General features: G+C 40.8%; 2 protein-coding genes across 6 annotated transcripts; one reads left to right on the top strand and one right to left on the bottom strand.

Moving 5' to 3' along the window:
• Nucleotides 1-245: 245 nt before the first annotated feature.
• LOC122577961 (dual specificity protein phosphatase MPK-4) lies at nt 246-2265 on the top strand. 4 transcript variants are annotated; one of them, XM_043749722.1, is made up of 3 exons: nt 282-562; nt 818-906; nt 985-2265. In XM_043749722.1, exons 2-3 carry the CDS (start codon nt 828-830, stop codon nt 1851-1853), a joined length of 948 nt encoding a protein of 315 aa, XP_043605657.1. In that variant the 5' UTR covers nt 282-562; nt 818-827; the 3' UTR covers nt 1854-2265. The 4 variants fall into 4 exon arrangements, with proteins under 4 accessions (XP_043605655.1, XP_043605657.1, XP_043605654.1 ...); XM_043749720.1 differs by lacking the exon at nt 282-562 and adding an exon at nt 246-275 and having other exon boundaries at nt 818-2265; XM_043749719.1 differs by having other exon boundaries at nt 818-2265.
• Nucleotides 2266-2395: 130 nt separating this feature from the next.
• LOC122577967 (dorsal root ganglia homeobox protein-like) lies at nt 2396-6194 on the bottom strand. Of its 2 annotated transcripts, none has more exons than XM_043749733.1 (3): nt 4472-6194; nt 3810-3985; nt 2396-2828 (listed from the first exon to the last, which is right to left on the bottom strand). In XM_043749733.1, exons 1-3 carry the CDS (start codon nt 4593-4595, stop codon nt 2397-2399), a joined length of 732 nt encoding a protein of 243 aa, XP_043605668.1. In that variant the 5' UTR covers nt 4596-6194; the 3' UTR covers nt 2396. The 2 variants fall into 2 exon arrangements, with proteins under 2 accessions (XP_043605668.1, XP_043605669.1); XM_043749734.1 differs by having other exon boundaries at nt 2396-2908; nt 4472-6163.
• Between the last annotated feature and the right edge of the window lie 6881 nt (nt 6195-13075).

The following is a 13075-nucleotide window of genomic DNA, read 5'->3' as shown; positions in this document are numbered from 1 at the left end:
AGCATTAAGAAGCCATCATAAAGATTCCATTGAAGAAATTATAATTTTTGATAGATTACAAAGGTTAAAAATACTAATTGCATTTTTATGTACAGTTTAGATCATGATTGTTTGATTTTGCTAATTAGGTATAGTGTTTTTTTAACCATGAAATCAAATTTGTGTGCACTGTGAAAAGAAGTTTCAATTTAGAACTGAACCATGTGAATATACTACCGAAGCGCCATCGTAATCATGCGTTGACAACTGGAACTAGTGCATAAACCTTTGTGAATGTAGGATATATTTTTTATTGTGTTATGTTGTGTAAAAGTAAAAAAATAAATTTAAGATATATCAAAATGGATGAAAGATGTGTAATATTATTGAAGAATTAAGATTCGAATTATTTCCGAACATATTGTGTCTGATACCAATAATACTTTACATCGTAAAAAGAAAATAAAATTTTTTATAAAACATGTTACTGTTACGATTTATTTTTCGTATCATTCAAATAACATTTATAGAACTAGTTTCATAATCAGAAATACTGCAATTATTTACAATACGTTTAAGCGAGGTAATAAAAAATATAATTTTCACTTAGAGCATGTTGTAAATAGATTTTGGATATTCCACGTTCTTTTCACACAAGGACAACTATTGGTACCTCTAGGGAAGTTATATTTTATTTAAGTTATTACTTTTTATGTGAATTTTGGTTCAGAAATTTTATATCAATTTAATCTTCTGTATCATACATATTGTATCATAATTAACAAAATAAATTAATTGCCATTAAAGATGCATGCCGTAGCTCTATTCTTTATTCCAGAGTGATCAGCATGGCACAAAAAGAGACTACTAATCTAATTAGAGAAGATTTTGATGCTGGCCCATCGAGCTATGATGAAATTATTCCTGGTTTGTTCCTTGGGAATCTTACAGCTGCTACAGATATCGAATGGTTAAAGGAAACTAAAATAAATTATATACTCACAGTAGATTCATGTCCACTTCCAAGAAAAATCCAAGGACTTCTACCAAATTTGACTGTAAAATACATACAAATTACTGATATGCCACGCGAAGATCTTTTAACTCACTTTGAAGATTCTTATGAGTTTATAGATCATTCTCTACAGCAGAATGAAAAAATTTTGGTACACTGCTATTTTGGTATTTCTAGATCAGCTACAATTGTTATTGCATATTTAATGAAAAAATATAAAAAAAGTTTCTATGATGCGTTTGAAGCTGTAAAAGAAAAGAGACGCTTTGTGGGACCTAACGCTGGTTTTTTAGCGCAGTTGAAGCTTTATGAAGAAATGGGTTTTGGAGTAGATAATACTAACGTACAATTCAAAATGTATAAATTACAAATTGCAGGTGATAAGATGCGAAAGGCAAAAATTTTACCACAAAATTGTGCAGATTTGATAAAATCAGATCCAGCTCTTGCTACGGTACATCCAGAGCCAACAGTGTATCGCTGTAAAAAGTGTAGAAGAATCATAGCAAGTGCTAGCAATATTTTGCCACATATGCCAAACGAAAGACAAATCTGGAGACATATAAGTACAAGAAAAACGTCGCGCGAATTGTTGGAACCGCTACATAAACGAGAGCAGCAACCTGCAGAATTTTGTACAAAAATATTGTTTGTGGAGCCGCTAGCTTGGATGCCCGACATAACGCACAATGTCGAGGGGAAATTGAATTGTCCAAAATGTAATACAAAACTAGGCTCTTTTAGTTGGATAGCGGGTAGTCAATGTCCATGTGGCAGCAAAATAGCACCTGCATTTTATTTGGTTCCTTCAAAAGTAGATTGGAGTAATGCTGTGCAAAATGTACAAGTAACTGTATAGTACTAAACTGTATCTCTATAATTAAGATCTTTTGGACGGATGACTAGCATGTAATAACTAATATGTAAGCAGAAATTTTTGGAATCTTTTTACGTGGTTCTAGCTCGATTAACGTTATAACGAATATACGTGTGACCAATGTACTTAGGAAATTTATATTCTAATTTTGTGCCAATGTTCTTACATTATATGTGAACATATTCGTTTTACGACTACAACTTTACATATTTCTTGCCGCAACGAGTACACGACCCGTTCTTCCACAGAGAGAGACCGATCACTGTATTTATACATCTTGCTTTTTTCTATGATTAACATACATAACATAATAACTTTGTAGACTAACATATAACATTTTCTGTATAGATGTCTTGTATTAAGCAGATAATACATATATGATTTTTATTATTTATTAAGCTATTTCAGTTCTACAAAATAACGTTTCGAGTTATTTCCATTACCCTGTATTTCGTGCTTAAATCCTAATTTCTATGCAACCATGTTCGATCTGTTGGTCCTTTATATTATATCATCTTCTTTTTCTTACATTGACTTAAACGATGCCGTTAAAATCTTTGGTATTTTATAAATCGCCATCACTTGAAATTTAAAAATAGATATTATTATGCAAAGAGAGAGTGGGAGAGAGAAAGCTACATGCTTGCGTGCATGGCAGAATACGCGGTTCCGTATGGATGTGCTCTGAATCGTAACGCGTTTAAACTGCTCATCGTGGATCCTTCGAGTCCCCCATGAATTTCTGTTTGATGATACGGAGGAAGATTGACATTTCCTAAATTTCCATTGATAAATCCATGGCAGGTAGAAGCTTGCATAGAGGTATAGTGTTGCGACGATCTCCAGTATTCGCTGTAGGGATACTGCGTTACCTGAGAAGTCTGTAGAGTATCCGAGTTGTTTTCCTGCGTGTGCGTTATTCTGATAGGTCGTAAAGGTAAAGTGGTTTCCACTTCTCTGTTCGAGGAAATGCCTCGGTTAATAGCAGAACTCCTTTCGTTTCGACGAAACTTGGCGCGTCTATTTTGAAACCATACCTATGAGTAAAATTTCCAAATGTTCAGTTTCGCGAGAGTATTTATACTAGTAAAAATATTTTGCTTCGCTGACATCGAAGAAAATCGCGTCTATTTGAGATCGTCGTGGTACATATCTTGAAACAGATAGAGGCAACATTTTTACGAAAATATTTTAATTAAAGGCTATGAAACGAAAATATCATTGTGGTAAGCCGTAATTGTCGAACAGAAGGGGAAAAAAGAGAAGAAGAAACGAACGGACATAAGAAGGGATGCGGCAAGTGAAGACGGGACAGCGTGACGGCTCCTGGCAACCGTACAGTCCACGGCAGACAGACGAATGGACAGACATCAGCGGGAGACGAGGGACGTAACAGCAGCACCAGTAGTGGATGGATCGACTCGTGTAAACGAAAAGTGTGCTTTCTGCACAACCGTGTAAGAGTCACCACACACGTGCTAGATACGCGACGTATCGTACAGCATACGGTACAGCATACGTCGTATGCCAAGCACAGATGCCGCTGGAACGACGCAACTATCCTGCCAAGCTAATCATAGCTCCTTGCCCCTGACAACCTGTCTCCTCTGATTTTCTGCTTAGCTATCCGCGGCGACCTCCATCCTCTTTCCTTCCTTTTTTTCACTTTTTCTTCTTCTCTTTCCTATACCTCCGTCTGCCTGTCTGCCTTCCTTCTAACGTTGCCCACCATAATCCCAAGAAACATGTGTGAACTTGGCCCACCAAGCGATACGATACTTTTTCTCCTTTACATGCTACCACGATACTTTTTCTCTTCCACAGCAAGCAAAAATCATCATCGAATGCCTCTACCTCGTACTTGAAAATACGTCTTTCTTTTCTTATTCCACTCAGTTATTTTCTTACTTTCAAGTTCAAAGATACTGTTGCCATTACCTGCACTCTGGCTTCCGATAGAGATACACGCGTTGCAAGTTCTTCTCGAACGAAAGCATCCGGATAATGCGTCCTTTCAAACACCCTCTCTAACGCGGCTAATTGTTGCGCCGAGAATGTTGTCCTACTCCTTCTGGGTCGCCTACACGTAGGTGTCGTGGAACTTTCGTTGCACTCTGTAAAATATAAGCGTATCATTTGCCACAATCATTTTATCGCAATGACTTCATCTACAACACGCCGGCCAAATTGTTACACCGATTGCCTAAATTGTTATTTGCACGGAGTTACTTGGAAGAAAGTGAAAATTCGAGCGAAATATTTCAAGATGCTGTCCGCGATAGGGAAGTAACGCTTCTAAAAAGGAAAAAGAGCAAAGAAGAGAAGCAGCACAGGCGCGGCTATTCTTGAATGACTTCACTGTATTTGAGCATTCATCAAAGCGGTATAATCCGAACAGCATGACTGGAAATGCGTGATTTCGATGGAATCAAGCTCATCGTGGATCGTGGATTAAACGTGAAAACTCGTCATGCGTGTACACGCGGGCCTGCCTCTCAGCGAAACGCGTGATCACGAATCGCGTTTAATTTTCTACGTTCCGTTACATAAGCGTTTGTACGAATCCTAACGTCTCGATCGCGAATACCCTGGATTCTTACCTAACGAATTAGTTGGTGTCGACAGTAAGCGCGAGACCGTGAAATCTTGCGGAGTATGGGGATTCGTCATTTGTGAAACTATCACGCTGTTGTTTTCCTCTTGTCCCGAATTTGCACACAACATTGTTCTCTTTTCGTTTAAGAAATAAACCTCTTTAGTCGAATAGCGATGAACGAACGAATCGAATCGAATCGAATAGATAAATTATGAGCTTCGATTATCGCACAAATATATTTCTTATTCTTAAAATTGATTACTTGAACATATTGAAGTAAATACGCGATAATGTCGTCGATGAGTTGCTTAAAACATTGTTAGATAACATTTCCTGCTCCCTAATTTTCAGTTTAGAAACAAATGTTTTAGGAATTAATCAGGCTGTTCATTCAAGACGTAACAATTATTTATGACCGTCGAAGACGAATGCGTAGTTTTTTCCTGAAAATCTTGGTCGAAGCGTGGCAGAGTAATTAAGGCTCATGCCACGTGCCAATCGGCTCAATGTGGTTCCAATGTGCTTGGAGAACGTTTTATACTTTTCCAACAAATATTACGCTCCTTTATCGTTGCCCTATATACGTTTTAAATGTCTTAATCAATTAAAATATCAGAATAACGACCAACACTGTTTTCAATATTTTAACACTAACATTAACATTTGTTAGGTGCTTTTCACAGTGAAAATTTTCGCAGTAAATTTTTATCGAGTATATTATCAACGGCTGCGATCATGGTCGTTACGGTCAATTATAATTCGTTTCAGTTTCTGCGGCTCTTGCAAGAAGGAGTAACTCAGGTCGAAACGCGTATACCTGTACCTTTCTTCTTTCTTTTGCATCGAACGCCAACTAGGGATATGTAAATTAGATAAAATAAAAACGAACCGTATACTGCTCCAATTATCGTATTATACGAACATCAAATTCCTCCTCGTAGGATCCGCACTTACTTTAAATCGATTCTTTATGCTAACGGTATATAATAAATGTACATTTTGTCACTCGTTGCTTGGCGATGAAAGCGTTTCGCTGTAGGTCTATAAATCAATTGCTCTTTTGGACGTTTTACGATTCTTGTGACATTAATCGTCGATCATTTGAATAGCAAGGAACATCTCTCGTGAGCGCAAAGGCTCGGATGAATCTATAAGCGTGTATTATATCTAATACAATATCTAACAAGCGCGTCTGATTTGACGAATTGTAAAGATTGTTCTATTTCAATCCTTTCGAATAAAATTCGCAGTAACTGTCATTGTACGGATAGATGATAGTATCCAAGAAAGTCTTCGTCACGAGCACTCTGTACGGACAAGATCGTTTTGAACGAACGTTCTCGACGATAAGATTCGTTTCCAACGACGATGTTGCCAAAAGATTAACGTTGTCCCGTACGTAAACGAAAATATACGTATACATGCGACGATCACCCACTATAAAATTGCGAAGCGTGTTCGATCGCGGTAACGTTTCGTTCAAGTTCGAGCGTTGGTTTTATCCGAATCACGCGTAAATCACAACTAGTCGATCGACTTTGCCGGAAGATCGTTTCGTGAAACCGTGAAACGAAGCCATCGTATTAGTTGATGCGGCGAGATGCCAACTGACTTGGCCGAGTTAAAACGTACTTGAAGATCCTCCTCAGCCTCTTCATTTGTCTTTCCTCTTCGTTCATTCTCCTCCCGCCCTCTTGCGTGCCCCCCGTTCTGTCGCTCCTTCCTCTTCTCTCATTTCGCATCTCGTTCTTCCTTTTACGCAGGGAGACACGCACGCAGGAGAGGAGAGAAATAGAGAATTTTAAGAGTAGGTGGAGATTTCCTCGGCAAGCTCCACCTTCATTAGATGCTCATTGGTTTCTAAACGGTAGCACGGCTTTCCGATGTTTTCTGGATGCAACCCCTGGCAATTTAAAAGTACGTACGCGTGCGTTATCTGTTATCCAGAAATTTTGCCATCGTCGAAACGATAATTTTATTTTCTAAAAACTGGCAACGAATCTCGTTGCAAGTTTTCGCTATGAATTTTCGAAAGGGACGAACCATTCCCGGTTCGTCTGCATCGGATCACATCGATCGATTAAACTCTATAAATTGATCGATAAACATATAGTGATACATAGTATAAGCGCGGCGTTTCGATATTGCAAGAAGAGAGAATAAGCAAGAGGCGCCGGCGTCATGATGGTTTCGATTTTCAGGGACACGCTAAACTACGCTTCTTTATGCGCCGGAACATTGGTCTTGTTCATAGCCGCGGCTTGACTCTCGTTACACAAGGGTGTCGAGTAACAATTTCGCCCTAACGCGAGTTCCCGATCCTTCCCCTTATTCCTGACTTTCTTCTACTTTCTTCGAAAGTAACAATTTCTTGCTCTCTGCTCCTGATTCGAATTAACCGAATTACCAAGCTTTTTCATCTTTGCGTAACGGCTACTTGCTGAACAAACGGATATCTCAAATTTTACGACGACTCTCCTTTTTGTTGTATTTTTACAACATTCATAAAAATGATATAACAGTCTGCATTCTTTTGATGTTTCAACCGCCGACGGCAACCGCGTCGTAACAGCGGAGCATCGTGAAAATCGCGAGACTAATCGCAGAACTCGAGCCATCGGTTATTGGAGAATTCAATGGACAAGAAGGGGAGGAATTCGAGAAGAAAAGACAGTACAGCCTTATCGAGAAAATGCCGCGAAAATCAATGGAAAAGTGTTGCAGTACGAAGTGGCGACAGCTGACCGCGTTATATCTATACCTCGACGTAGAACGAGCGTTCCCGGCTCTCAGCAACAATTATATTCCCGGCGATTTTATTTATACGAGGCTTTTACGAGCGCAGTCATTCTTGCTGTCAACCGTGCTGGCCCAATAAAACGCGACTGTGCATCCGTTCTTTCGCTACCCACTTTCGACGTTCGCTTAGACCGAACTATTTCCCTCGAAATAAACGGCAAACCACATTATGCGTCGCGTTCGTGAATTCAACGATTTGATTCAACGATATTCGTTTTACAAGACAGAGATCGCGCGATATTTAAAAGTACGCTGGCGATTCTCGAATCGTCGACTGCAGCTAAATCAAAAAGTATTCGACGTCTCGTAGTCGGAATGAGAAAGAATAAAAAAGAAAAAAAAAATGGGAGGGAGGGAAACGAAGGAATCTCACGAGTCAGGAGACCGGCAATAAAATAGTCAGAGGTTCGTTTTTGGTGTTCCAGTCGCTATGAGACGGACGGGTGCGTCGCGGCGCGGTGACACGTACACGTCGCACGTCGCGCGACGCCTAAGGAAAATTATGAGCCAAGCCTGGACACTTCACCGTGCCTTTGTCATCCTCTTTATCTTCACGAGACTACCCGCGACTACGACGCACGGTAACTCCTCTCTCTCCTTTGTTCTCTTTCATTCTCACCCCTTTTCGTTTTCTTCCCTCTTCTTCTTTTTCTACGGCCGCAAACCAGCAAACGCGATGGAGTTTACAAATCCACGAAAGAATTTGAAATTCTTCACGACGCACTTTTCTGGTATTTTCGTAATGCGATGCGCGACGATGAACGACTCGAGAAATCCGTCTCTTGGATGCAAACAATTTCTGCTAAGATTTCGACAAGCAATGGTTCGCACACCTAAATATACAGGCTATGCTTGTTTGCGTATTTGAGAACAAATTCGATGTTAGAAAATCCTATGATCAATCCAGTTCTATTAGAAACGCGTGGATTTTAGGAGATCGTAAGAGATCTCGGCATGCGTCAAGACGGATCAGTGTCCGACGTTGTGTAACGCAAAGAGGGGAAATCACAGATGCAGTTTTGACCACCGTGACAGTGATCGTTGCTTGACAACTACCGAAATAGCTTCCATATGTGTACTTTGGAGAAATAGTCTTCACGGTATTTTCCATATATTTCCATATTCTTGGTTGCCCTTCCTTTTTTCACGGCTCGCCGTGCAACAATTATGTCGCCTGGCACTTGCACGACGCGATCAACTTCTTCTTATCTACATAAGTTTCTTGACACATATGTTACGTAAACGATTTCGACCACGATGAGAATATGAAATTGGCTCGACCTCCCGTCGTATAAGAGTGCAACGCCTACTTTGAATTTATACTATGTTATATTTTCGACTTTCTTTCTCCTTTGACTTTTGATCGTCCACGAACATAACTGTCGATTTTTTCCATGTTTCTTCTTCGCTTACTCCACGTGTTTCGTGTTTGTCACTATTTTAAACCCGCTTCTGTAAGTTTACAAGCTTTGTTCTAAAGCGTATCTCGAATACCTACGTATCACGAATTTCCAAGCTTCCTCGGATTTACCAAAGTTCTGGAAATTTTCATAATCGCGATCAGCGACTGTAATTCATCCGCGTTTGCAAGAATCCGTTTCGCTTAAGTCATTTCTAAAGCGATTTTTATCCCACGGGTAGAAAGCTCGTGAATTTACGATAATCACCTGATGACCAACTTTCAACTTCCGAATTCTTCTTTGAAATCTGCCTCTCGTCGGCCGAGTACGAGTGTCGAAGGGTGACACTTAACGTCCCGTGACGCCTTAAATCTACCTATAAAAGGAGATTCTTGTCTGGTAGCGAGGAGAGGACAAGCAACTCGTCGCAAACCACGAAAAGCAAAAACGCTGCGATAGTGGTCATCGGGCACCGTGAAGGCATTCGATTAACAGCGATGAAAAGAGATTCGGGGGTCTGCGAGACGAGGATTTCGTACCTCTTGACTAAGCGACGGTTACCGTTCTCATCGGAGGAGACGACGACTGTCACGGTATTTGCGGTCAGGTTGCCACAAAATTGTCAACGGAGTCGAAAGGGAAAGTGTATAACACGATAACGACGAATGTTTCAAAGGAAAACGAGAAAGACTCGAACGTGGTCTGTCGGAGGAAGAAACATATCATGCTTCGGTTTCTTCGGTTCGTTCGAGCAATTACAAGGGTCGTGCGTCATTCTTGCCAATTAGGCGGAGGAAGCGTCGACGATGCAGTGGAAAAGCCGCTGTTTCAACGTTTACTCTCCTTTCTTCTCCCTCTACCGATTTTCTTGCTCGCTCCTCTCACGACTGGAAGCAGATAATTTTACTCGTGCTACCCCCTGGTTCGAGATCTGTCGTCGGTTATGTTTCTCTATGCGGAGACAACCCGCCGTTTCTGTTTTTCTTCTTCGAGCATCATCGAGCTTTTATTATTCTACCTTATAGACGATGATTGCCAATGGATGAAAAACGCGAACGACGTAAGAATATAAGGCCTGCGATTCAAAGTAAAAGCGTCAACGACGTTTAGAGGCGCTAACGACGATACATCGCTAAAGACTACTTCTGGACCGACGAAACGTTGAAAGCAAAACGCATCGGCGCTTTGCTTAAACGTAAAGGGTTAACATTTCGTGGAACGAAGGAAACGTCATTCTGGCTGGGCAACCGGCGTTCATCCGCGGCGGCACTGGGAGGCACGAAAATCCCCCTTTGGTTAACAGAGCGTGATCCCCATTACCCGTCGTGCCACCCGCTCCATCGCCATGCCACCGGTCACAAGTAAATTACGCATTCATGCTATTCCAAGTTGGATTACATTGCTCATTGTAATGTATGTCAAGGGTTGACCATCTCGGCTGACGCAGGAGGGGGTGACTGTGCCTGGAACAACGCAAGGGTCAACGTGGTGGTTAGCAGACCCCTCTGGACTTCGGTCTGCCTATCTAATTACACCTTCTTATCATTAGCGTTTATCCTGTCAACGTTATTATAATTACGTAACTACGAATTTATTATTCATGACGGAACGTTGACAGTTACCGTGTGTACAAGATAGACGCATGGGGTAATTTCAAGGATAATAGCCAAGCCAGCGATGAAAAGAATTCGTCGGCAAAAGTTGTGACGATCGTCGGGCCGCGAATCTTCGTCAGCGAGTTTTCCATCTTTCCAGTTTTGCCTCGAAATTTTACACGTTCGACGAATCAAGACGCGCCACTGCTTTTTCTCCTACCATATTCTCATATTATGTGGCAATATTTTCATTCTTCTTGATATTTATTTGGACCGTGAGACTCAATCGATTACTCGTCGCCCAACCTTTGGTAATACAGCGCCATATGGCGCAACTGAGCGAGATGTTGCGAAATCATTGCCCTTAATTTTTTGGACATAATCGATTGCGAGCGCGCATTCGATGGATAATGGAAGACTGATCGGAGTTAGCTTTTTCAATGCAGTCACTGGTTTCGTTTCGTTACGGTACTCCGATCGAATAAATTACTCTCTGGTGACTGGTGCATTTTTTTTGAATCCAAGCGCGTTGCCTTCGAGCGTGATAGCGAACGATAATGACGCAAAGTTTCTCGATGATTCGAACGAATGCGTGCGAGATAACGGTAAAACGAAGATTCGACGTGTTACAGCCTAAGTCTTCGTTAACGTTTGATCTATGAGGCTTTCGCCAACTTTCCACCTCTTCGACTGGTTTACGAACTCGTACTAAAGCTCGTCGTAAATTCTAATTACAAAGAGATTTCTTTGCGAATCTCGATACAGCTGTTCCTAGGATTTGCTTGGTTTTCAGAATTTCGAAGGGAAGAAGAAAGCAGAGGAGATAGAGATGAAAGAAAATGGTAACACGTAGGACTTTATATACGGGGATAATACGATACAATGACGATGAATAGCCAAATCGACAATGACAGGTTTGATTCGAGAATAAGGGCTCATTATCGCGTTTTCGCTCCTTCTACATGTCGGATCTCCCGCGGAGAGCGTCAACTATTTTTCGACCTGCCTTTTCATACGGTTTCTTCCTTCTCCCAAACAACTTCCCTGTCCCTGCTTGCTTACCAGTAAATTTTTCTTGCGATTTACGCGCAGCGGGATCGTGACGTCTATCTAATCTTCCCTAACTAGAAGAAAAAGGAATTGACAAATTGAGTAATACTTACGTTAATCTCACGCGATAACGACGCTTCCCTACGACCTGTTTTCCCATACACGCGTCCTTCGATCAGCCTTTCTTGATCATGTGGTTATTCTATTGCCATCACTGAACTCTTGCCAGTAACCCAGTTGAGATGAAATTTATGGTCAATCCTCCAGCATCCTCTTAAACGGTGATTATATTCTATATATCGCGTGAGCTGAAATCTCCTCATCTTGCGTAGATTCTATCTACAAAGTCTAGAATATATAGGATGTTTATTTCTTAAGAGCAGAAGTTTATATTCTCAGAAAACTTGGAAATACAACACGACAAAAATTGCAAAAAGGTTCGTTCATCCTTTTGCACGACAAGGTTCTGATATAGTTTCGTTTGGAGGCAAAACGAGAGGAACCCGCGAGGAACCGTAATATCTGTTGGCGGTACAATCAAATGATTTTGTTCTTCTTGTTTGTTCGAGAGGTGATACGGTTCGCGGCGCTTCTCCCGGTTGCATTTTATTTTCGTAACGGAAGCAGAATCCTCGTGTTCGTAAGTCGAGAGAGATGCTCCCATGGGAGAGTTAGCTTTGCTAACCGTCTCTTTCGATATATCCCGCGGCAGGGACGAAAAGAGAGAAAGAGAGAGAGAGAGAGGGACCCGCACGTGTGCTACTGCAGTAGCCGGATTTTTTCTATCTTTTCCACGAATTAACTTTGCTTGAAATGGCGAAACGAATGTCGAGCAGGCAATATATACCAGTAAATAGTTTTAAATGGAAATATTATGTAAGAATTACAGGGATATAAGACGAAAGATAAGGAAAGATAGGATGAATATAGTATGGTTTCAAGTGCACCTGTTACTAAGGCTGTATGCATTTTCGCTTTCAAAGATACACGTAATATTTCCCAGATCATTTTCGAAAATTGGCCCCATAGATTGACTTTGAATAGGTTCTTTCTTGCTCAACCCTTTGATCGCGAACGAGGTCCAGACTCTCAAGGAACATGAAAAGCACGAAGAGGGGTCGATAATATCTTCACAACTGGGACAGTATTTGAAAACAACCCCCATGAACGAGCTCTCGAGTCTCTTCAGGAAACCCTACTGCTTTTGTGACTACCGGGATGTACAGAACCGTTTCATAGACAAATTCTTTCTGCGAAATCAGGGTTCGCGGATATTAAAGGGGTTGACGAAACGTTTGAACCCTGTTCGAACGATCATCGAGACATCCCTTGCGACCAACTGAAAAACGATTCCTCGTGCCTCGATCAAATTTCCGAGAGAATTTTTATATTAATGGCAACACGGTGACATTTCACGCGCAAGCATAATCTACCATGCGATCTTGACAATTCTATCGATATCTTCGCTGACAGATCAACATTTTTCATATTTCCTTAATATAATTCCCGATACAAAATTCATATGGTCATTTGCGTTTACTATGAAAGTTTACTATGAAAACTTGCCTGTTTTATCGATATCCTCACTGTGTAAAGGCTAAAAGTCTCACGTACTTTATTAACATAATTTTCGATAAAAAATTCATAAAGCCATTCATGTTGCGGAAGGGTTAAATGACGCTGTTTGTCGTTCGAGGAGAAAGGATTACAATCTGGTCACTTTATTCGCGAAACGTTGCCGACTCCTTTGAAAAATAAGCCTTT

The sequence above is a fragment of the Bombus pyrosoma genome, linkage group LG3 (genome assembly GCF_014825855.1).
Source record: "Bombus pyrosoma isolate SC7728 linkage group LG3, ASM1482585v1, whole genome shotgun sequence".
Classification (NCBI taxonomy): Eukaryota; Metazoa; Arthropoda; class Insecta; order Hymenoptera; family Apidae; genus Bombus; species Bombus pyrosoma.
The sequence above is the reverse complement of the archived record's forward strand: the minus strand, read 5'-3'. Positions and strand labels throughout refer to the sequence as shown.